We start from the raw sequence: 24,018 nt of genomic DNA, 5'->3' as shown, positions 1-24,018 counted from the left end.
TGATTGCAAGGGCAGTCAAGTCTAGGTCATTAAAGATATTTTGGTCCCCTAGATGACCTGAACCTTGATGTTTTCAACCATAAGAATGAGCTGCTCTATTTGCAGGAGGTACTGAATTGGTTAGTTTTTAAAATTAAAAATTTATGTGGTTTTGTCCAGTCTCTTCAAGTGACAGTTGCTTTCGCATAGGTTGGTATAAATCCTGATGTGATGATATTTCATACTTTAGAGAGGATGTAATAGCCTTTTTGCATAGTGTGTTAGAGATGCTAAGAAATCATTTTTAAAGTGTTCCTGCAGTATTAGAAACTAAGGTAGATAGAAGAAATGATTGCTGATTCAGTCTCACCTTTTCTTTATATATCTGTGTCTCAGCAGGCTTGCCCAGGACTGTAGATTGTTTCCCAGTGTAAATTTTTCCTAGTGTTTCCTAGTTCCATTTTGTACTTGACATAAATGTATGTAATTGGTGTTGGGAGATCAGCTTAGCCGTGAACATGCCATGTTAGCCACAGGTGCGGTAATGGGAAGAGAACAGATCAGGGTGGGAAAGTAACATTTGGAGTATTACAGAGAGTCTTTTTTTCACTGTTTAGTACAGACATTACAGGATTTCTGAATGTGCTCTGCTTTTTACCTTCTGCATGATTAAATACTTTTTGGGCCAGAGAGCACAGTAAATGGCCTGTAATGACTTGGATGGATAAATTAATCTCTGGGCAAAGATGGTACCAGTTAATCCATTCATTAACAGGCCATCTAAAAAATGAAATCTGAGATAATCAGTTGAAGGTATATTTAAGGATAATCAAGGGAAGGTGTATTTAAGGATTAAATGCACAATTACACTAAAAGTCGAATTAAATGACCCAAAGCAAAGCCTGCTACAGCAGCACTGACAATGACCGAGATAGTCTAGCTAATTTTGATTTTAGTTTTTGCCAGCTTTCTAAAATAGTTACTGTGTCAGCAAGCAATCTCTAGTAAAACTCTTTATGCAAATAATTAATAAAAATTTAGCTCCAGCCAAAGCCACTGCATTTTGTTGAGTCACTCCCACCTCCAGAATACATGTATTCCAGCTGCTGTCTGTATATTTGAGAGTAATATGCTACTTAAAAATATGAAGCTTTAATACAAAATTTGAATAAGCATGAAGCTCTGATCATGTGGCACTCCATTATTACTAGTGAAATTAAGTGAAAACTAATCATTGGAATATAAAGAACATGGGTTCCCTTGCAGTAAGGCTTAAAAGTTGAGTTTATTGTAATGGATCAATTGCTTTCTCTGTTCATTATAAAAAGTGTGCCCTCTGCAAAATGAACTCTGAAGCCAATGTTAATTTTATTTCATGATTGTGCACTAATTGATTTGTGGTGTGCCAATTGATTTGCTTTGTGCTGTCAGTTCTGTTTCTTAATATATTTATATATGTGGGTTTGGCAATACTGCCCATTAGTAAACTTACCCATCTCATTAAGACTGTCAATAACTTCGTTAGACTTCAGTAAGCTAGGCTAGACTTCTACAATGATTATTTGTCTCAGGTTGGAATTGCCTTATCTTGCTTAGTGAAGCATCATCCAAACTGGCTTCAGCTGTTGCATCTGATCTTACTAGGAAAAAAGAGGGTTTTCTACTTGTTGTGATGAATTCTAGTAATTCTTTTCTTGAAAAGCCTTGAATGTGGGAACAGCTGGGCTGAAAATATTTAATTATAAAACTTTGTCTCAGAGGAGGAGTTGGAAGGAGAAGATAACTCTTGCACATTATAGTGTAGGGAGACTGCACAGTCGTCTTTGTAGTCTGAGGTGGACCAAGCACTCATCAGGCTGAGGACAAACCTTAGAAGCTTTTCAAGTTGAGAGTTCCACTGACCTTAAGAAATTAGCTGTATAGAAGATGATGATTTCTAGGCTCAATTTGTTTAACATGTACATTTAATATTCTCCTGGTATGATTTATACTGATTTATTTTTCTTTCGAAAGACTTGAGCCTGTCTTTTTATTTTGTGTGTGTGTGGCAGTAATTAGAATGTGTACAGTGGAAGGGAAAAGAAATTGCAGAAAGAGTCAGCATGGTTTAATAAGTGTCTTGCCTTGAGGAAGGATATTTAATACTGCTTCTATTAATATGTCTTTACCATTTATCTTCTCTTATAAATATGCTGGCATGTGATATTGCATACAATAAATAGCACTGTGAGAAGTGGATTTACATATAGATTAGTATTGCAAGACCAGATCATTGTAAAGGTTAAATTTGTAGTTGTCCATCTTTTTGTGCCTTCTCTGTGTATATTAATGGTAAATCGTTGACTAACGTGGTTGCATTTTTCAGCCATAAATTTCCTTAGCTAGCTTACAAAGTGACATAGAAGAGAAGAGAATTACAGCTTGGTGAATTACTTCAGTTCTGTTACTTCCTAACTTTTCAGTTACTGGGTGTTAGAAGCAGAATCCTTACGGAGTCACACAGTACTCCGGATTGGAAGAGATCTATGGATGTCCTACAGCTCAACACTGTGCTCCAAGCAGAGCCAATGAGATCAGCTTGCTCAGGGTCATGTCCAGCCAAGTCTTGAATACCTTCATCTGTGGAGATCCCACAACCTCTCAGCACAAACTGTTGTAGTTTCTGTAGGGATTTTTATCAATGGGCAAAGGTTCATTTGAGTATGATGCCTTTCCTTACCAATATGCTTTACTGTCTGGTAAGTGACTAAAATCACCTGCTGGCTCTGTTACCAAAAAGTGTTTGTCTTTCCCTTCTTTGTGGGAATATGAGACAAGTTGCTCCAAGTTCTTCAGGTTTCTCCCCAAGGATCTCGTTCTAGAGGAGATCTCTATTAATACAGGGGGAAGTCCAGAGAGCATAGCATTCTGCCTCCATACTTTCCTCCATGTTAATCTCCATCATCAACCTGCAACTCAGTGCAATCTTTCGTCTTTAGCTCCTCACAATCTCTGAAGTCTTACCTGTCCAGTGGTGGGAATCTGTCTTGCTGCACTGTGTGGTTTGTAAGCTTGATAATTCTCAGCAATTTATTTTGGATAGTGTTGGATGCTGTATTTATAGCCTCTTAATTCTAAAAGATTTGATTCTCAAAACAAGACTGAATATCTTTCTGTTCTTCATTACTATCTATATTGCTTTAGGAATAAGTTTTGTTAAAATTGTTTGTGATTTCTTATGGTTTTAGGTTAGCATGAAATTTACTGTTGTGATTTATGCTAGCCTTTAAGGTTTTTTGCTTCAATTTAGGACAAGTCTGTGGGGCTTTTCTCTTTGCGTGTTTTTTTGTAGTCTCATGTTGCTGTTGCTTTCTGATGATGCCACTGATGAAAAGTACTTATTCCCAGTTCTAACAGAATTTATGCATTACTGTAAAGTCTTCTTGTGTTTTAGGATTCAGATTGAACAGCGCTGTACTTCAGTAGCTCTCATTTCATGAAAGATGGTCACAAGATGCGTGGACTGGTGCTGGTACTTAATCTTTTCTTGTAGAGTCTGTGGTTGCAAGTTAGCTGCTTCTAAGCTGATTTTCAGGACTGATTACTGTAGGTTTTATGAAAATCAAAATTTGTGAGAGGAGTTGTCTTATGAGGGAGGTACAAATATATAGAGAAAAAGTTGTCCAACAAACATAGTTTGGTGCATAGCAGGATTACAGTGCTGTAAGGAACCCACATGAGGATCTCTTTCTAAAAGGATGTTAAGTCATTGATTGATTCCTTATTCTTAATCACTTTCATGGTTAGTTTCTGGTATTTTTTCTGAAGACTTACACAGGCTATACTGCAACATCAACATAGATGCCCTTTGTTTCATGTTACATATTTTCCTATTCTTTAATCAACAAACCAACACTTAGTTGTTCTTGTATCTTGTATGTTACCTGGTCTTCATCACTGCTATGGTGTCATGTTTACACCTAAATGTGGTCACAGGTCAGAGTTAAACACATCTACAGTGTAGGAAAAGCTTTCTGAGCTTATTCTTTAAGGATGAAAAGACTTCTGTTCCCAGAGATACTACTGCAAAATATTAAAAAAAAAGCAAAATAGCGATTATCCAGATAATGTGCTTGCCTCTAAATGCCTGGCAGATTTGTTTTGTTGGAAAGGAAGAAGTTTGCAGACCTATTTGTCACCTAAGATACAGTTTTTGTGATTATTTTCTTTGCTTGCATCATCTGTATATCAGCCTGTCTATATTTACAAAGTGTTAATATCAAAATGCATTTCTACTTTGCTTGCTTGCTTTGCAGTGAAGGAGCTAGGTATTACTTGATTCAGTAGATGACTCTCCTATTATGCGCTGTATCCAATTAATCTTGTATGATAGACTGATGGCTCACACTGCCACATTTGGATCCTTGCGCTTGTCCCTAGCTGGAGGGATTTTCTGAACATCCAGTGTGCTTAGCATGTTCAGTTACAAGAACCCAAACAATAAGCTATTTTATACCTAGATACAGATAATCCATATGCAAAAAAAAAAAAAAAGGAAATTCTTGATATTTCTAGTTGCAAGATTTTTCTCTGGAGACCTGAATTACCAATCAAAAATAACAAATTTGGTAAGAAATTTATGTCTGAGCACCTTGACATCCTTTATATCCTTCCCCTTTATATTCTTTCCCCACGCAAGGTTTTTCTAACTAATATTTTATAGTTTGACCTATCAGTGATAAACAGTGTGTTCAGGACTGCATAAAAGCTTTGATCCTGCTCTCTCACACCCCGAACTCAGATGCAGTAGATTCACTTATCTATCTGGATAGATAAATGTGTACCAAGAAAAATAACCCATAGTTTAAGGTAAGTAGAAAATCCACCTGTCGTGCCATTTTCCCTTCATCCAGATGTTTGAAGGAGAAACTGTCTTGCTAGTTGGATATGTATGTAGATGACAGTAGCAAAGCAAAAAGTTATTTTTGCTTGCCATAGTGATGGTGTTGTGTAAGTTAATGTGCTCACTTTTTAATATCCTTCCTATTTGATTGTCATCATGTGTTACTTGCTTTGGTATTTTAAAAGTGATCTTAAATTTAAATTTTTATTCATCATTGTTATATATAAGCCATAATGGATTCAGTGCTAGGCGAAGTGTGGTTGTGGGTGTGTTGAAGTTTTGTTGGGGGGTGGGGAGTGGGTTCCCCCTTGAGGTGGTGACTTTTGGCAAAAATTTCCCTAGCAATTAAAGCAAAAGCTTACTGAGAAAGGCAATGTGAAATATTCAGAGTAGATGAAGAAAATCAGCTGAGCTGAGCTACCTGTTTTGCTACCTTTGAGAGAACTTTTTTTACAATGAAATTGAGATGTATAGGAGGCTGTAGTAAGTTTTGTTTTCTAAATTCTCCTTGTAAGCTGTGCGTTGGTTCTGAGCTCATTAAGTCTTTTTTTTAAGACAAATGAAATGTTGAACAGTGAGGAGCCTTAAGGCTCTTTGCAAGTCACAGGAACATAGGTTTCCAAGTGCTCACATAGTTTCCAGGTGTTCACATAACAATGGGCATAGGGGATGTTGGTGTATTTGAGGTTTTATCTTTGATCCATCCTTTCTTTGCAATGATCAGTCACAGGGCTGCCAGGAACTAAGCATAAATAAAACTACAACAAGATGGAAGCCAGGGCTTAAGCAATGACCTGAGTTCATTCTACCGCTGCTTTTCCAGGCCTTTTCCCCCCCCCCCCCCCCCTTCCTCTGCTTACATTGTGTAATGATGTGGTGGTAAATGCTGAGAAGAGTATTTTTTCTTTTCTTCAAACTGTTCTTCATGAGTAGAAAAGCTTAAATAAGGAGATACAGGAGCTTGTTGTATATAAAAAGAAGTGTTGCTACCTTACAGTTAAGCTTAAAGTTGTTAATCTGTAAAGGACAGTGCATTTGGAAGTTACAGAAGTACATGAATGATGATGGTTTCAGTCTTTACAGTGGGCTTGAAATAAATGTATTTGACGTTTTCTTGTTTTGTTTCAAGATTTGGGTTGAAGTAAACTGAAATTTTCTATTTTGTTTCTATTACAATAATTTCAGGTTTCTGTATGGGAATTACTCCTCTTCCTTTCACAGTATTCTAGTATGCTAATGTGCATATAAAATAGGTTAAGTACAAGTTGCTGGACAAACTACATCTGAGTTTCAAATAACTGCTAATGAGTGATGGGTGTAGTTGCGTATTTTTCTGTCAGCTGCATGCCACAGCTCTTAGTAAGTGCAATGAAATATTTTGAAGGCATGGATGCTCGAAGAAGAGAAGACGAAGTGATGCATGCGAGTTAGTGCAGTTCTGTCAATTCTGATACAGTGACAAGCCCTGCAAGAAGCTAACAGCTCATTATATATTACTACTTTTGGTGTATTATTACTGTATCTACTTTACAAAGAGAACTCTAATTTTAGTTTTGAGGCTGGTGAAAATCATGGGGTGAATTTATCCCACTAGTGTAAATGCGCTAAAGCTCTCTGACCTTGCAGAGTTATATTTAATCTTACACCCACAGAAAACCTGTTTGCAAGCTCTCAAGTTACACAAGTGCAAGTGTAAATGGTGCTTGCAAACCTATATCATTAATGAGGGGAATCTGAAAATCAAACTGAACCCTTTGCTTTTAATGCGCACTAGTAGAACTAATTGTAATTAGATGACTCTACAGAAAATATCGCAACCCTTGGCTAGTCTGAAAATGCTAATTCTGTTTAATGTTGCTTCTGAACAAGCCCTGCAAGTAATTTATTCCATCGTTCTCTCAATGCACTTAATGCACTTCTGTTGGAATACTATTAAATGTTTCCTTCATATCTGGCTTTTTTAAGTACCTAAGAGTCATCCTCTTGCTCCTGACTACAGACCTTTTTGTACGACATAACAACTTTTTCATGCCTTAATGAAAGTTCTTGCAATGTTTTGGAGTAATTATATGAAGAATTGCCTTATAAGTTCTATACAAGTCCTCAGTGTGTCCCTCTCAGGATACAGATGGTCTCTGCTTATAACTATAATGGAGAAAAAGCTGAGTTACACAGTGCGTTTTTTTTGCCTCAAGCTTTACTGGTGAATCAGCCTTCAGGAGTCCCAGGCCTCTGAGATTGCAGGGAAAGTCTGGAGGAAGACTTTAGGCAGCACTTAAGCTGCACATACATAATTCTGTGGGGCCTGATGGCACTTGTGAGAGTGTACGGAGTTGACTTATGCCATTGCAAGGCCACCATCTGTTGTTTATTAAAGAGTCATGGTGTTTGGGAGAGGTTAATGAAGACTGGAAGAAAGTAAATGTCACTCCTATCTCCCAGAAGGGCAAGAAGGAACATCTGGGGAGCTGCAGGCTGGTCAGCCACTCTTCAAAAGGTGGTGGAGCCATTTATCCTGGAAAGCATTTCCAAACACAGGAAGGAGTACGCAGCATGGTTTTACAAAGGGAATGGCCCTCTACAAGAAGTGACTAGTTTGGTGCATGTGGACAGAGCAAGGGATGTCGTTTGTCTTCACCTTAGTAAGGTTTTTGACCCTGTCTCCTGTAACATCCTTGTAGACAAGCTGACAGAATATGGATTAGATAAGGGGGCAGTGAGGTGAATTAAAAACTACCTGGATGGCTGGGCCCAGAGGGTTGTAGAACAAGGTCCCTCAAGGCCAGTCACCAGTGATATACCCCAGGGGCCAATACTGAGGCCAGTACTGTTCAATGTCTTGATTAATGACCTGGATGATGGGGTGGAATGCACCCTTGGCAAGTTTGTAGATGATAAAAAGCTTCATGAGTGACTGATGAGCTAGAGGGTTGTGTTGCCATGGAGAGGGCCCTTGACAGGCTGGATAGAGAGGAATGTCATCAAATTGAATGCAAGGATGTACATCCAGGGATATCTGTGGATATGCCCCTGCACCACTACAGGCTTGGGGCTAAGTGGCTGGAAAGCAGTTCTGCAGAGAAGGCTTTGGGATCTTGGTGGACAACAAGCTGACCATAAGCCAGCACTGCACTGTTGTGCTGAAGGCCTGGGTAGCCAGTGGGTTGAGATCCTCCCCTTCTACTTGGTACAGGTGGGTCCACATCTGTGATTTTGTTTGCAGTTGTAGGCTCCCCATTACAAGAGAGAAATCGACTTACTGGAGTGAATCCAGCACAGATCCACAGATATGATGAATGTTCTGGAGCATCCTTTGCATGAGGAGAGGCTGAAAGAGTTGGGACTGTTCAGCCTGGAGAAGGCTTGGGGGGATCTTACCAGTACATGTAAATACCTGATGAGAGGGAGTGAGGCCAGAGTCTTCTCAGTGGTGCCCAGTGACAGGATAAGAGGAAATGGTCATATGAAGGTTAATCTGAAGGTCAGAAACCACTTTTTTGCTGTGAAAATATTCAAACACTGAAAACACTCTCAGGTTGCCTAGAGTGGCTGCGGAGTCTCCATCCTTGGAGATGGTCAAACCCTAGGTGGACGCAGTCCTGGGTAACCAGCTTTAGGTGTCCTTGCATGAGCAAGGCGCATGACAAGAGATCCATTCCAACCCAAATGATACTGTGGTTTTGTATATTCCTTTCTCTCCCTCACACCAAATAAACAAGATGAGAACCATGTCATGCTTGACATTGTTGCATGATATAGCTTGTGAACTATGTTGGAAAACTAAGCTCTGAGCCTTGTAACTGAGCTAATTGTCTAAAAATTAATTTGCAGCATAGCAGTTAACTTGGAAAATTAACTTGTGGAAGAGACTTTGGAAGAGCAGAGGCAAGTTCACCCTGTGACTGAAAGATGGCCTTCAACTCTGTGATTCTATCTCAGGCTTGCAGAAATGTCTTTTTCCTGAAGACATTTTGTTAAAATGCAGAATGTTTCTTTCAGAAACAATTCCTTTCCCTTACAGGTTTTCTCTGTTGAAAAAGAATTGGCATGTTTTCTGATGAAGACTGCAAACTAAAACATCCATTTCATATCCCAGCAGATGACCTCCAAATTAATCAATCCCAGTTCTGATGAAGTGACCTGTTTTAAAATAAATTTCTGCCAGCATGTATTATCATGTCTTTGGCCTTTAAACTTTGATGTGACTCCCTTCATGGGATTTCCAGAAATTATCTGTTGTTTTCCATCCTGATTTTCCTGGTGCTTCAGTTGGGTATTGGGAACTCATTTTAAGTACTCATTTGTGACTGGTTCAATTTTTGATTCTCAGGGTTAGCACCCAAGCTGAGCTGTTTGTTCCCAGGCTGAGCTGCGCACAGCTCAATAGTTTTTTATGTTATGCTCTGGCCACACAGGAATGGAGAAAATCATTGCTTTCCTAGGTCAGCTGTGCAATTACATTGTTTTTTTTGGGAGGGGGGGAAGAATATATGTCTGTATCTGATGATTCAGATAAGCTGCCATTAAAGGATAATCACTCATCATAATCTTCTGCATTCTACTGAATGTTTATGTGCCAGTTATTACTACACTGCATACTATTTCTGTAGAAGGAAAAATAATTAAAAACCTGATTGGACTTCTGTGACACTTTAAAGATACAGTAACTTTATATTTTGTGGCTGTATGTCTACACACTCTGTTGTGTTGTGTTTACACATCGGGTTGTTTTTTTTTTTTTAATGGAAATACGTGTTTGTTAAAAAAAGTCTGTTATCTGTGTTCTTGCAAAAGAATTCAGTAGTTAGCTAGATCAGCTAATGAGGAGAGAGGGAAATACAGGAAGGATATTGCTTAGTGAGGATGACTGTTGTTCAGTTCCTGTGACATAAATTGTAAACTGCTACTCAAGTTCTTATTTTCTTGGAAAGTGAGAAAAGATACAGATAACTGATGTCATTCTGCAGACGCTGAAGGTCTTTAGTGTGTTGATAACTCTACTGTTAAGGGTTGTGGGATTATTGGTGCCCTTGCATGTGTTGTTAAAATAGGGGAGAGTTAAGATAATTAAAATGATAGTACTTATTGCAGAATGATCATTAAACATGCTTGATCCTGATGCTGCATTGCACTTATCTTCCCTGATGAGCAGGAAGTCTTTCATTTAAAACAGTGTGAACGTTACTTTTCTGAGCAACTGACCTGTTTATGGGATTGCTTGCCCTCGCTGTGCGCATTTTGCATAGTAGCGACGAGAGGCAGTTGCTGTTTTGTTTGTAACACTTTTAAAGGCATGGAAAACCTAATACCTACTTTAGCAGGAAGGAAGGAAGAATTTCAGTCCCTGGCTGAACGCACAATCTTCAGGAGGAAAAGAAATTCATAATACGTAATTTAGTCTGTGAACTTGTCAATGTGCAGTTTATTTTCTGATGCTGTTAACAAGGAAAGGTTATGCAGCAGGTACATGTTCACTTGACAGCTTGTTTCCTGCTAGCAGGCTTGCTCTCTCACACACTCAGACACACTCATGCCCCCTTCCTCTCGCCCCCCCTCCAGAACAGCCCACCAGGATATCCTTTGGGAAGCAGCAGCACCGTTTCCCAGTTGGAGCTGTGTGCAGTTAAGCTCACTGATCTCCATGCCATGTGACTAGAAATGCAAGGAGCAGATTGACATCTGGCGCACACTCTCCAACTCGTCAGATAGCCAAAAAAAAAAAAAAGAGGGGGTGGGAGTGAGGAGGGGAGGTTCCCTTGCTTTTTTTCCTAGTGCTGTTAATTCCTGCTGGAGCTTGTTTGCCGCGAGCTCAGTTCATGGCAGTAACAGAAGCAGCAGCGCATACTCAGTATCTCAGTGCTCTCAATGAGGTCAAGCTGGATCAAAGGGAAACCTCCTGTGGAAGCATCTACTGTAAGTTCTGATACTGCTTTCTCCATGCTCCGTCCAAATGAGTTGTAGCCAGTACAACTGAGCCAGGATTCGGTGCTTTATGTCTCCCCAACAGATAATTTTGTGTGAGATCATCAGGCTTTATGTTAACTGAACTTGTCAGTAAGGCATCACTTGGATAATAATGCTGTGCATTTTGGGAGGAAAGGACTTATTGTTCTATCCTGTTATTTTCTGAGGCAGTGGGAAGAAGAAAGTGTGGTTTTGTCCTTTTGAAAAGCTCCAAGCTGTTGAGGTTACAGCTCACCAGACTCTGCTTTATGTAATCTACGTATTCTACTTTCTAAATAAAGTAATTGTAAGGTGTCTTTCAGATGTCCTTGGTTTTCATCAAATAGCTATTCTTTTGGGAAAAGTTACCTAAACATTTACATAATGAAAAGGAAAAAGAAGAAAAAAAAAACCTTGGAAATATCTGTAGTAGCTAAATTTCAGAGACACTCTCCTCGCATGAGCTGCTGTTCACCTCAGGGGTCTCTAATGTGATCATTCAGAAATATTTATTTGAAACCCGATTCTGAATATCAGTTTTAATGAAACTTTTCTCATTTATATGTAGTGAACCAGCTGGTTCTGCAGAAGTGCTCTTTAGCATGGAAGAATGCTAAGTTTTGTAGGTAGTATTGTCTCAATTACAGCATGGAAACCTTGGGGAACAGTGAAACCTTGGGCCATAATTTTTTCAGCTATATAACCCAACTTTTTTTTAAGGTCAAAAACCTTACTTGAATATCTATATCTAGAAGGCTCGCAAAGTGGTTTCAGTGAACAAAATAAGTACCACCTCTTTGTATTATTGTTAGTAATATATTCTAAAACCTGAGGGGGAAATAAAGCATCACAGATCATTATCCCTTTCTGCTGTGAAGTTCCTCTTGAAAGGGGATGGCATGATGTCTCTCTCTTGATCTTCAGCTAGTGAGTCTGGAAACCCGGCGGTATTGGCATTACTGTGCTGTGAAGCAGCATAATGTTGCAAATGTCATGATGACGCATGGCATTGTTTTACCCTCCAAAATCTAATATATTTGGGTTTTTTCAAATGTGTGTACTTTAATTATAGTTGTCTTTTTTATCTCTTTCAGTTAATAGTCATGACTTTCTTAGATACCTAACTTGGGTAGAGGAAAGAAGAAAATCAGTGTGAAATCAGGTCGTGCAATATCTAGGTGTGAAGCATAAATATTTTTGCTGGAGAGATTTAGGAAACACACTCTTGAAGACTCATTTTCAACTGCGTACTTCTATTTAATAAATAAAAGATCTGTTACTTTAATATGCTGTGATTTTTTTTTCTGGCATCACTGCTATTTAAATATGACAACATAGTATGTAAATTAGCATCTGATACTTATCACTCTTGTTCTGAGGATAGGATCAAAATGGTCTGGGAACCCATCACTGGATTTTTTTATTTTAAACTTGTATCTTTTCTTGGTTTTAAAGGAGGCTTTCTTTGGTTCCATTGAGACAGCTCCGTTTTTAAATGTATATAGTGGAAAACTCCATGCTGTATCTTTTTGTCCAGATGGTGATGTTTCTTTTCATTTCAGCATTCGGCTTCTGAGCTGATCCTAGTTGAAGATGAAATAACAGATACTGAAGATAATGAAGAGGAGGATTTAGGAGTTATGGATGATCAACGTAGTGTAATTCTCCATCTCATCTCTCAGCTCAAACTTGGCATGGACCTTACGAGGGTATGGATACTGTATCTGTTTTATAATTGTTCATTCTTTTTTCTTCTTCTCCTTCTGTGTGTGTGCATGTGCATGTGTGTGATTCCTGTGAGCATGCTTTCTCCCCAAGACAGTGAAGTTTGTGTCTTTAAAGGTGTGGTTCCAGAGGGCTGTGGAGTGCTGTCCCTTGCTAGGCAGGCTATTTTAGGGATGGAGAGCAGAGTTGGGGAAAGGGGAAGAGAAAAGGAGAAGGAAAAAACTCCAAAACCTCTTTTTTTTTTCCTTTTTTTTTCTTTTTTTGTAAGCCTTTCTGTGTCCTACTTGTATGTTAAATCAGTGTGCACAGAGTATTCGAGGAAACAAAACATCAGTTTTATAGGTGGATATGTTCTTAAGATTCCGATTTGTGGATTGGATTGCATTTAATTATTTGGTAGCTTCAAAAAACCTGTAATGGTAAAGAAATTAACAGCCTTCAATGTTATTGCTGTTCTTGTCTGTGCTTAGCAGCTCATCATTTTAACCTCCCTTCTGATCCTGGAACTGGTATTGTTATGAGCTTATCCATACTGATATAAACAGAGAAGTTAGTATCTTAGAAATTTCCTATAAGTCCTTAGAGTTTGGAAATTGGGTGGATGTTCTGGAAGGAGGGAATGCTTCTTTTTGAATAGTCCTACATTCCAGTGGAGCCTTCTTGTGGGGCTTAAGAATCAACTGGATTTTTTTTTTAAAGATAGAATACTCATTTCCTTCCACAAAGGTTTTCTACTTAAAAAAAAAAAGGCAAATAAAACCTCTATAACCCATTTTCACAAATAAGAGCAGCTCATTCTGACTTACTCCCTCCACAATTAAAAAGAAAGTTTTGGAATGACCACAGAATTACTCTTGTGCATGAGATTCTTCTCATGAGCGTTTTGATGTTCTGAAGAGTTCATCTACTTTCCTTTCAATCTTGCATACTAATGTATGGGCTGGAGAACAAGCCTCATGAGGAGCAGCTGAGAGAGCCGGGGTTGTTTAGCCTGGAGAAGAGGAGGCTGAGGGGAGACCTCATTGCTCTCGACAACTACCTGAAAGAAGGTTGTGGAGAGGAGGGTGCTGGCCTCTTCTCTCAAGTGACAGGGGAAAGAACAAGGGGCAGTGGCCTCAAGCTGCACCAGGGGAGGTTCAGGCTTGACATCAGAAAAAATTTTTCACAGAAGAAGGGTCGTTGGGCACTGGCACAGGCTCCCCAGGGAGGTGGTTGAGTCACCTTCCCTGGAGGTGTTTAAAAGGCAGGTGGACGAGGTGCTAAGGGGCATGGTTTAGTGGTTGGCAGGAATGGTTGGACTCGATGATACTGGAAGTCTTTTCCAACCTAGTGATTCTGTAATCAAAATCTATTTTTACTACCACTTTCTTCCAAGTAAGGCTTTCTCAATATAGCCTTTTCTGCTTCCTCTGGAACAATCGACAGTATTTAAAAATACTTGCATTTTTTAAGACTGAGCAGTCCCATGATCTATTGCTAAGTATAGCTGTTTAATAGCTGCATGACATGAATATTTTTCTAAATAGAACAAAAGTTTCATAATTTTGTTTGTGAATAATTTATACCTGTCACTTTTTAGTACGAATGGAGTTATGTACAGTTCGTTTTTGGTTTTGTTTCTTACATTCCTCATTTTTTCATAGCTCTTCCTCTTTTCCATGTTGATTTACTAAGGCTATCTCAGTCCATAATGTTTAAACCAGACTAAGATTCTTTATCCATTGTTCTTCTGTCTTCAAGACATTTTGTATTTGGTAATGAACAAAGTTTTTTCTTGTCTGATTTCCATTGTCATAGAGATGACATCTTTTTGTCATGGCAGAGGAGGCAAAACCCCCAAAGATGCACAGTTTGTAAATAAGAGAAATCCCTATAAATAAGGGAGGGGTTAACACTTATAAGTAGGAAGGTAAAGATGTTTGATAACCTTTTTCTTACATAGTTCTTGGAGCACAGTTTATAAGGATAGCGATAAATATAATCAGATCTAGAGTATGGCAAAATCTTAGCAGGCATGAATGTGGGTATGTAATACAGTCTGAGAGCAGGAACAGGCATATGGCAGAATTAGATCTCTCTCTAGTCTCTGTGATGCACGAATACACATATGATGAGTATTAATGAGACATGCCACATGTGCACACCACTTTTCTAACCATTTTGAGGATTAAAAAACAAATAAATTACAAGACAGCTGGCTGCTTTTTTTTTTTTAACTTTGCTTCACGACATGAGGCCCTCTGGGCCACATATGATAAAGCTTGGTTTGCTGGCTGCACCTCTTCTCATTTTTCATTATTTGTCAGAAAGGCAGATTTCGGATAGCCTTGATGCTACTCAGCTTCTGCTGGAAGTGGTTGTGGCACAGTAGTTGCCAATATCAAAGGATATTTTGTACGTTTCCATTTTCCTTTGCCTTCTTCCCTAGGGATGTTAGTTTGGTTTGTTTTGTGAGCTATGAATTGTAACATGATGATGCACAAACGAACAAACAGCTCTTCTGAGCCCTTTAGTGGCTTTTGGTTCTGGATGCATAATCATTACCTTCATGTACCATATCAGAGGAAATGGCATCTTTTCCTACGGGGTGTTTGCTTATGTTAGCCTTGGCCTTGCCTGCACTGACAGCAGTTTCCCACAGTGATCAGAGTGACGTTTAATGTTGCAGAGGTGCTTCGCCTTTGAAATGTGTCATGCTACTGTGCCTTTTAATGAGGAGTTAAACAGCAAAATCTACTGTGAGGCAAAACACCAGCAATGAAGTATCGAATCTGTGTGGGGATTTGCCAGAATGAGCTGCGCTCTGTGGTGGCCAAATAGACTTCAATAGCTGCTAAAGACAGTTGGGAGGGGAAGCAGTTCGCAGCTGCAGAACATGGTACAAAACTGATGCCTTGGACTGGGCTAGAACTTAAAACCTCATTTAAATTTGGAATTGGTCAAGGGAAAAAAGTTTCTATATTGTTTGTTCGTTGGACTTTAAAAAATCAAAAATAGTGCAAAAAAAATCAATGACAGCCTGATAAATGTGTTGGCAAATGGTATCTAATGGGTTGAAATTAATGCTAACAATTTGTACAGATGGGTGATCACTCCTCCACATTCCCTTACCTTCCCTACGCAGTTAACATGTGCTAAAAATAAAGGGCTGCCAATCTCTGTGAAAGGGCTGCCAGTATTTCTGCAGAGTAAGAACCTGTTGTAAATTAACATTGTAGTGTGTTCACGATGTCATAAGTTTTTAATCTGCTTGTTGATACACTTTTATGTTGTAATTTTATAATATTAGTGGGAGGGAGATAGGCTGTTTTATTCCCATAGTGACAGGGATGACAGTGGAATGCTTTTGTACCTCTAAGGGAAGGACATCTCAAGAGTTTTGACCAAGGTAGGGAGTGGTGCTGACACCCTTGTTTTGCCTTGCAGGAAATAATAGGAAGGATAAAGATCTCTGTTTTTAAGAAATCATGACCTTATTTTTCTCAGTTGCATTCGGTCCTAATTAAGTATAGGAGAATTCAAGCCCAGGAGGTTTAAACCAATGTCCTTTTTTTGAACCTCATTGAAAATGGAAGAATTCCTGTTAAACTGCTTCCTTTTCACATGAAGCCTGAGAGGAAACAAGAACAGAGATTATTCTAACATTTTAGAATGCAATCAGGAGATTATTTATTTTTTTTTTCCTTGAGACTTTGGCAACGTGGTATTTATTCTAGAGAGATTATTTTGTCCATTTGGTTGTCGTGCTGGCTTTTTCTTAATAGAAAAAAATCAGGCAGTTTTGACTTTTTGTGCAAATACACAAAGAAAAAAAAAGTTGTAGTCCAAAACCAATATAAAGAACGTGGGACCTAAGTGTATTTTTCTGGGCAGTGCATTCTGCTTGGCTGCATAAGAGTTGAAAACGTTGTTTGTTGGGAATCTAGAGTACTAGTGCAAGTGCTTGACAGTTGGGTGCTGGCAAGAAGAATACCATATGCTTCCAAATTTGTTTCTATTTTGCTAATTCTGCAGAAATCAATGTAGGGCCAATTAAAAAAAAACAACCCAGAAACAACAAACACAACCCCCCAGAAAAGGTCGGTGTGATGCTTTTTTGTTTGGTTTGACTGTATTAGTGTGTGGAGGTTTTGCGTATTGAAACTTCCAGATATTGAGATGATTTAGTAAAAGGCAATGTTTGCTAGGCGTATTTTATAACACTAGGGTTGTGTAAGCTTAAATATTTTTCATAGGTAGTTCTGCCTCCTTTTGAAGAAACAGTTCAATTATTCTTTGTTTTTCAGTGGATCCTTTCCTGCTACAATTAAGGATGTAGTTTCCATTTTAGTTGGGCTTTTAAATCAAGATCATTTGAGCTGGGGTTAAACCTTTATTCAGACTTTAAACTGATTCTTGTAACTGAATCATAAGAGTCCAGTGATTCATAACATCTCGTTTAGTGTCTGTGAGTGTAGCTGCGTTAAGTTTGTAGCTGCCAAGCACACAGCTATTATTTGAGAGAGTAGCTATGAGGACTGTGTGATCAAGCCAACAGGATGAAACACAGCAGTTTTAATGTTGTACCATAAAATTTACATCTTAAGTATGGTCTGTAGCTTTCTTCTCCTCCAGTTGTACTAGTAAAGGTCATTTTTTTTGAGAGAGACAGTTGGACATAATGAGACAAGGAGTGCTATTTATTCAAATGAGTTCCTCTGCCCTTTCATGTCTGTGCAGTGAACTCATCGTATTTTTTTCCGTGTTTTGGTGTCAGTTTCCCCTCTGCTAAACCTGATCTTTGGGTGTACAGTTTATATTACAATGAGATCCTCTATTGAGGGTCAGTAATACTGAGTTGCAGGGTTTTTTTTTAAGATTATATCAGATAGTGAATATTTGGTCAGCATGAGAATGCTGTAAGTTAAGATGGAATTGTTTAACAAGCTAAAAACATCCTAAGAAAATCGACTACCTTTGCACTTTACCTTCCAAACTTTTAAGTTTTACTTTCACAAACCAGTCTTCTGAGCCCCTCACTATCACACCACCCTGGGGACTGTAGGCTGCCTTTAGCATTCAGTCGTTTGCCACACACAGTGTAAAATTAAGGTCCTTCATCTTCTGGTGCCTTGTTAGTTTGGTAACAGAGCCCATGTAGCGTGCTCAAGGCTTACAGTGTAGAGTCAGAGGAAGATTACAGATGGAACTTTGCTTGATTTATATCTAAACTTATAAAAATTATTAGCTTATAAAGGACTATATGTATATAAATAATATATAGAAGGAGAGAACAAATGAGCGTGAATTTTACCAAATGGAGCAGTAACTGGGGTTTTTTTTTAGTTTTGGTACGTTGACTTACTGTGTAGCTATTAAGACTGCCTTTGAGCTGTTGTGACTAGAATTTTTCTTCCTGTTTACAAGTTCTCTTTGAAAAGAAGAACTAAATGTTTGATAGGAGTTTGACAGCTTCTGTTTCATTATCCATGGGATCCAAAAGTACGGAACTGTGCCCAGGTCCCACTTAGAATAGCAAGCTGGGGCAGCAGTGGGGAAAGCAAATGTGTTTGTAATTGAAGGGAGGCTCCCTGCGTGCTGTAAGTAACCCTGGCTTTGGGGAAAGGTAAAAAGTAAACGTATTGAAGAATAAAAGAGGAAAGCAGAAGAATTGCTTTAATAGAGGGCAGCTGTTGGTCAGCATCTGGCATCAATGAGCTGCTTTGATTCCAGATAAATTAGTGTGTGCCAGAAGTTCCTTGTTGGTCATGCAGGAGTGACCTCTGGACTCCTCTGGGATAGTCCTGTACAAGGTGTGGCAGGTGAGGGAGAAGGAATGGAAAGAAATGTATTATTTTAGGTCCTGTGGCCCTTGTCTGTCTTGCAGTGCTCTCTAGGATGTTTCATTGAAAATTTTTAACAAAGTGTTATTCCTAAGTGAGTGAGTGAGTTCGGCAACATCTGTGTTGACTAGATGAGCCACTTGAGATTGCATCCAAGCCCCTTAGGGCCAGCTCCCTCCTGTGCAGACTGCCTAGTGCTCACTCCTAGATTTTTTCTGCCCTCCCCCACCCCCCACCCCCGTAGCCTCTCTAGTCCCAGGACATTAATATAACAGTTTGTGCAGCTTTTGTTTGTTTCAGCTTGTCTGAAATAAGGTGAAGGCATGGAGGGGTCCACCAGAGTCCTATGGTGCAATCTCAGAGTGAGGGATGTGCCATCTGCCTCAGGATGGCAGGATAGCATGAAGACAGCAAGGGATTTGACTTGGGAGGTGACATGACACACATGATGACAGTGAAGGGCAGACGGAGTCAAATGGGGAGCTTTTTCTTATCTATAGCCTCTTGGGAGTGGTCCTTGGCATTGTCTTATCCTTGGGAAAACATCCATGATTTGGATTCAATTGGATCTAGTTGGCTGGGTTTGTTAGAGGCTGGAAGGGACCTAATATATATGCAGTGGTTGGTGAAAGGTTCAGGAATGAAATTGGGAGCTCAGATAACTGAGTGGGTACATGTACCCCTCACACTCTCCACCACTTACAGATTGGTGATGTGTATGGTTATATAAAATACTCATCTTCTAGCGGTTGGGGAGGATTTGCCTCTCCCTTTCTGGAGGATTCTGATCATTTGGTTTGTTGATATTTTGACCTAAGTTAACTTACATCAAAGTATGTTTTTATGCCCTGTAAACAAGGAGAACAATGGCTGGTTTGTTAACTGAGAGGAGAGGAAAAAGCAGATTTCCACGTGAGCGGAACAGCCTGTTCCTGTTGCATGAGTCGCTGTCGAGAATCATAATGAAATAGGAAGCAGCCTGCATGGCTATCAAGGCTGCTGCTTTTTCCTTCACTCATTATTTACATGGCAAAGAAAACTAAATTGCTGTGGCTGGGGGGAGGAAAATACACTGTCCCAAAATTTGGCAGGGCCGGAATTGCAGCTGTCTTAACTGTTCTCTTCCCCCTCTCCCTTCCCTCGTAGTAGTATGGTCATGGGGAAATCATATCTGCCTTTGTCTGCTTTGCATACAGGTAGTGCTTCCAACATTTATTTTGGAGAAAAGATCCCTGCTGGAGATGTATGCAAATTTCATGGCCCATCCAGACCTGTTTTTGTCAATTGCAGCTGGAGCCACCCCAGAGGAAAGAATTATCTGCTTTGTGGAGTATTATCTAACAGCTTTTCACGAAGGCCGAAAGGGAGCGGTTGCCAAGAAGCCCTATAACCCTATAATTGGTGAAACGTTTCATTGCTCGTGGGATGTGCCTAAAGATAAAGTGAAAGCATTCAGAACTAATGGTGCCTCTGTGGTTTCTAAGGACCCAATCAAGGAGTCTGGTCAGGACCAGTCCATGTGCTACAAGCTGAGGTTTGTAGCTGAACAAGTATCTCATCATCCACCGGTATCTTGCTTTTATTGTGAATGCAAAGAGAAGAAAATGTGCGTGAACGCTCACGTATGGACCAAAAGCAAGTTTATGGGCATGTCGATAGGTGTTTCTATGGTAGGTGAAGGTAAGAAATATGCATTTATTGTGGGTTTTTTTGAGCTAATGTTGTGGGTGTCAACATGACAGAAACTCAGATATTTTCCTGCTTGCTCTGCCTCTGACCTTTCATTTGAACCTTGTCGCTATTTAGTTTTGTGAAGTTTGGATTTATAAATGTAGGGTTCATGTAACTTTTTTCTGTCCAGACAGAACGCGACACATGTTATGTATATAAATGTGTGCTTATATTTATGTGAGACTGTTAATTATATCTGAAGTACACTCATGTTAAGTTGCAGTAGCAAATGGCTACTGACAGCATATTCTGCAAGAACATTTTTATTTGTCTTGCTTACTTTTAAAGTAATAGGCGATTTGGTATGGGACAGTTGCACAACTGGAACAGAGCAATAGGAAAACCCACTTTTTTTACTTAAGCCTAACGTTCTTTTTTCATAGTTCTACAAAGAATCGTGGTGTCTGTAGAGTTTTACGAAGTGTATTATCTCAAGCTTTGTAGCAAATTGTGTAGTCAAAGTATAAACCGTGATTTGCTATATCATATCTATACAGTCTGCTTTGTGATAAGTCATTGCTCAACAAGAGTTCAGAAATACCAGGAATCGTAACAAATTCTTAATCTGAACTGATAAGCGCATCTGTACCAGTGTCCTTATTGACTGCTAGTGTGTTTATTTAATGTTTGTAAACAACTTAATCAGCCTCTTTTGCCATTTTGAGGTTAATTTCCAATGTATGATTTTTAGTGTTTTGTAGGCTGTAGTCTCACAAGTACCGAGACAACTTAGAGTAAATGGTTCTCTTTGTCATTGTTGTGTTAAGTATTGTGATATCAAAGGGAGTAAAACAGTAGAGTGGGAAATGTAGTGATTTGGACTTGCCTTTGAATAACAACAAAACAGTCATAGTGAAAACATACGGATGTGCTCTGCTAGTCCTGCTAGCTAGAACTAAAGAACAAACCCAAGCAGCAGGAGCTACAGTAGCTTCTTTCCTGATGGCAATATATTTCCTTTTTGTAGAAGAGCCATGAGACTTCCTTACTGTTGGATTTTATATTGTTGTGATAGTTCAAGTCTATTGCACCGCTGCTGTTTTCTCCTTCCTATGATTTAGGTATTTTGCCTTTAATACGGAGTTAAGGAAGTTGGGAGGGGAGTGTTAGAAGGAAAATTGGTCCTTCTGCCTGTCTCCTGACTGTACTACTGCCAGCCTGAGTTATTGGTTGCACTTCATACATTTTCCGGGTACCTTTTCATTTCTAGTACTGTTTCTCAGTGAATGGGGCTATTTAATGGAAATAAAATTAAACACAAAGTCACTTATGATTATGTAGGAATAGAGAAATTTCTTTTCTTGCTGCTGGCAAACACAGTTCCCTGGGATCGGGGGTGTCTACTGTGTTGGTTATTTAAGACTTCAAAGTCCTGATGTGTCCCAGTTTTTAGAGAGAAAGGGTCTAGGAATTAACTACTTCCCTACCCCAGGGATTGTTTAATATGTATTTTTGAGAACAAGTTCTCCCTCACCCCCTTTTCTTTCCATCATCCTGGAGATATCCCAGGAGCGGAGGCAGGCTTTGGGGAACATCTGCAATGGTGAACTCTTATTGCAGGGTTTGCTGCTGTCTTTATGATGAGCGTTTTGGGAAGAAGTTTGGCTTTACCAATTTATAGTTATCATTGGTCTTTTTTTGCTAATGTGAGCAGTGCAGAAGCGTGCAGCTTCATGGTGACAGCGTTTTTGCGAAGTGATGGAGAAACTCCAGTGCAGCCTAAACATTTCTCTTGTGTGTTGAGGAATGGCGTTGAAAAGAAATTCTTCACAATGAGGGTAGTGAGGCGCTGGCACGGGTTGCCCAGGGAAGCTGTGGATGCCTCATACCTGGAGGTGTTCAAGATCAGGTTGGATGAGGCTTTGAGCAACCTGATCCAGTGGAAAGTGTCCCTGCCCATGGCAGGGGGGTTGGAACTGGATGAATTTCAAAGTCCCTTTCCAACCCAAACCATTCTGTGATTCTATGATGTTACTTGAAAGGCCATTTCCTTGATATCTGTCATATACCTGTGCCCATTCTGAGACTTGATTTAAATAGTTCCATTACAGTAGTTTCATTAAATTGTGCATTCATTCGGTTCTATTTAATATACGTAGGAAAATAAATTCCTTCCCGATAGAGCATTAGGAAGCTGCAATTCATGTTCTGGATAATTCAGTGGTATGGTGTGACCATCTTGTTCTAGTTCAGGTAACTATCACAACAGTTTTGGTTGATCTGTAACATTGTTGTGACCTTAGTGTTGAATACAAATAACTGTTATTTGTTTTGAAACTTTGCTCTTTATTGAAGACTTCTGTGCGTGGCCTTCAAATGATTCAGTGAAGCTTTTTCTACTGCAGTTGGCTATTTACAGGAATAGAGTACTACTAGATTTTTGACCTGTATTGTGTAAGGAATATGCTAGTAATGATTCTGTGGGGTTTCTGAAGCATAGGTTTTTAACTTGTCACAATGTCCTTAGATGTATAGAGCACGTTGCTTTTCATGCTGTGTTGGATATGCTGAAATATGATGCTGTGGAAGTACAAAGGCTTCTATAAGAATGTGAAGAATGAGAGGATTTGAGGACAGTATGGTCCTGTCATACAAAGGGTACAGCTCAGTATCTGAATTGTACAATTTTTAGTGTATGTGGCACCTCAAAGTGACTAAGATTTTTTTTTTTCTTTTTTCTCTATGTGTGATTTTTGTTGATTCAAAGTAAGTATCAGTTCCAGAGAAGCAGAACAAGTAGGAAAACTCTGCTGGAAATCTGTGTGAGAAGCTGTTTTATATGCTAGCCCTTCATCTGTGGTTATGAGAGGTCTAAATCTGGATTGCTAATGAAATATCTCAACTTTTTCTTCCCTATATAACTAAACCCTATTCTTCAGAGCAGTGAGTGTTGTTTCCTCATGAGAAAGCTACCCTGAATAGAACAGAGGGTATTTTGCATAAAAGAATTCACATTGCGTATGCAGTCCCTAATTCTGGTTAATTTTAATTATGTACTAATGAGAGAGGGAAGGAGAGGAAGAGGGTGTAATGAATAGAATCATATTAAGATTTAAATTAGTAGGGCATGGGAGAGTCAATGTAAATATTTAATGTTTTTTTTACACGGTCCAAAGACTCTTCAGACAGATACTGGTGATAGGATAAGAGTGCTTTAGTGGAAAAGGCCCTGGTGATTACACCTCAGTGTGGGCTGTGCGTGTTCTTTTCTGCTCTTGGGTTTTGTTCCAAAGCAGCAAAATCCAACAAGAAATGTCACCTTTGATTCACAGGTTAATTTTGCTGAAAGCATAAAGTACATTTAAGTGGATTGCTCTGTGTTATCAAGTGGCTAGTTATGTCTTATGTATTTCCTCCTGCTGTTTTGAATGTTTTAAAAACTAGTGAGGTATAGGCTTCCAAAAATCAGTTTTTAAATTGAAATGAACCTTGGAAGGATTCAATAAGTAGGGAGAAGGCTCAGTGCTCTTTCCAGGGTAAGTCTAAATGAAAGCAATGAATGCTGTTTCTCTTGTTTTTTTTTTTAATGTTCAAATATATGTATGTGTATATGGTTACAGTTGTACAGGTCTTTAATTTCAATTCCTAAGGCATTAGTGACTTTTTAATTTACTAGTCCCCAAGACTGACTGTTCACGCAACTGGAACTACCAAAACATTTCCCTAGTGCTTATTTTTGCTTTTTTTTGCTTATTTTTGTATTAATATTTCTTCGCCTGGTGGGTTCAGAACGGTTTCCGCATGGCATGGCACTCATTACTTAATTTAGCAAATGGCTCCAGTCTTTGGAAATTGAGCAGTGCCGCGCAGCTTGCTGGAACGTTTAGAGATGGTAACAGCCCGGTTCTGGCATCTCGCATTTTCCCGTGTGAACCCATGTGGCTGGTGGTGCCCTACACCCAGGTGGGGTTCAACTTTTACGTAACTTATTCCTCT

At 39.2% G+C, this 24,018-nt stretch overlaps 1 protein-coding gene across 2 annotated transcripts in view; it reads left to right on the top strand.

Annotated features, from left to right (window-relative positions):
* OSBPL10 (oxysterol binding protein like 10) overlaps positions 1-24,018 on the top strand; it is a 116,855-nt gene that overhangs the window by 80,983 nt on the left and 11,854 nt on the right. For both annotated transcript variants that reach the window (XM_069860111.1, XM_069860110.1), the window contains 2 exons: positions 12,367-12,513; positions 19,548-20,031. In XM_069860111.1, coding sequence (XP_069716212.1) covers positions 12,367-12,513; positions 19,548-20,031 — 631 coding nt within the window. The remainder of the gene's footprint in view (positions 1-12,366; positions 12,514-19,547; positions 20,032-24,018) is intronic.

The sequence above is a fragment of the Phaenicophaeus curvirostris genome, chromosome 6 (genome assembly GCF_032191515.1).
Source record: "Phaenicophaeus curvirostris isolate KB17595 chromosome 6, BPBGC_Pcur_1.0, whole genome shotgun sequence".
Classification (NCBI taxonomy): domain Eukaryota; kingdom Metazoa; phylum Chordata; class Aves; order Cuculiformes; family Cuculidae; genus Phaenicophaeus; species Phaenicophaeus curvirostris.
This window is presented reverse-complemented; position numbering and strand designations above follow the sequence as displayed.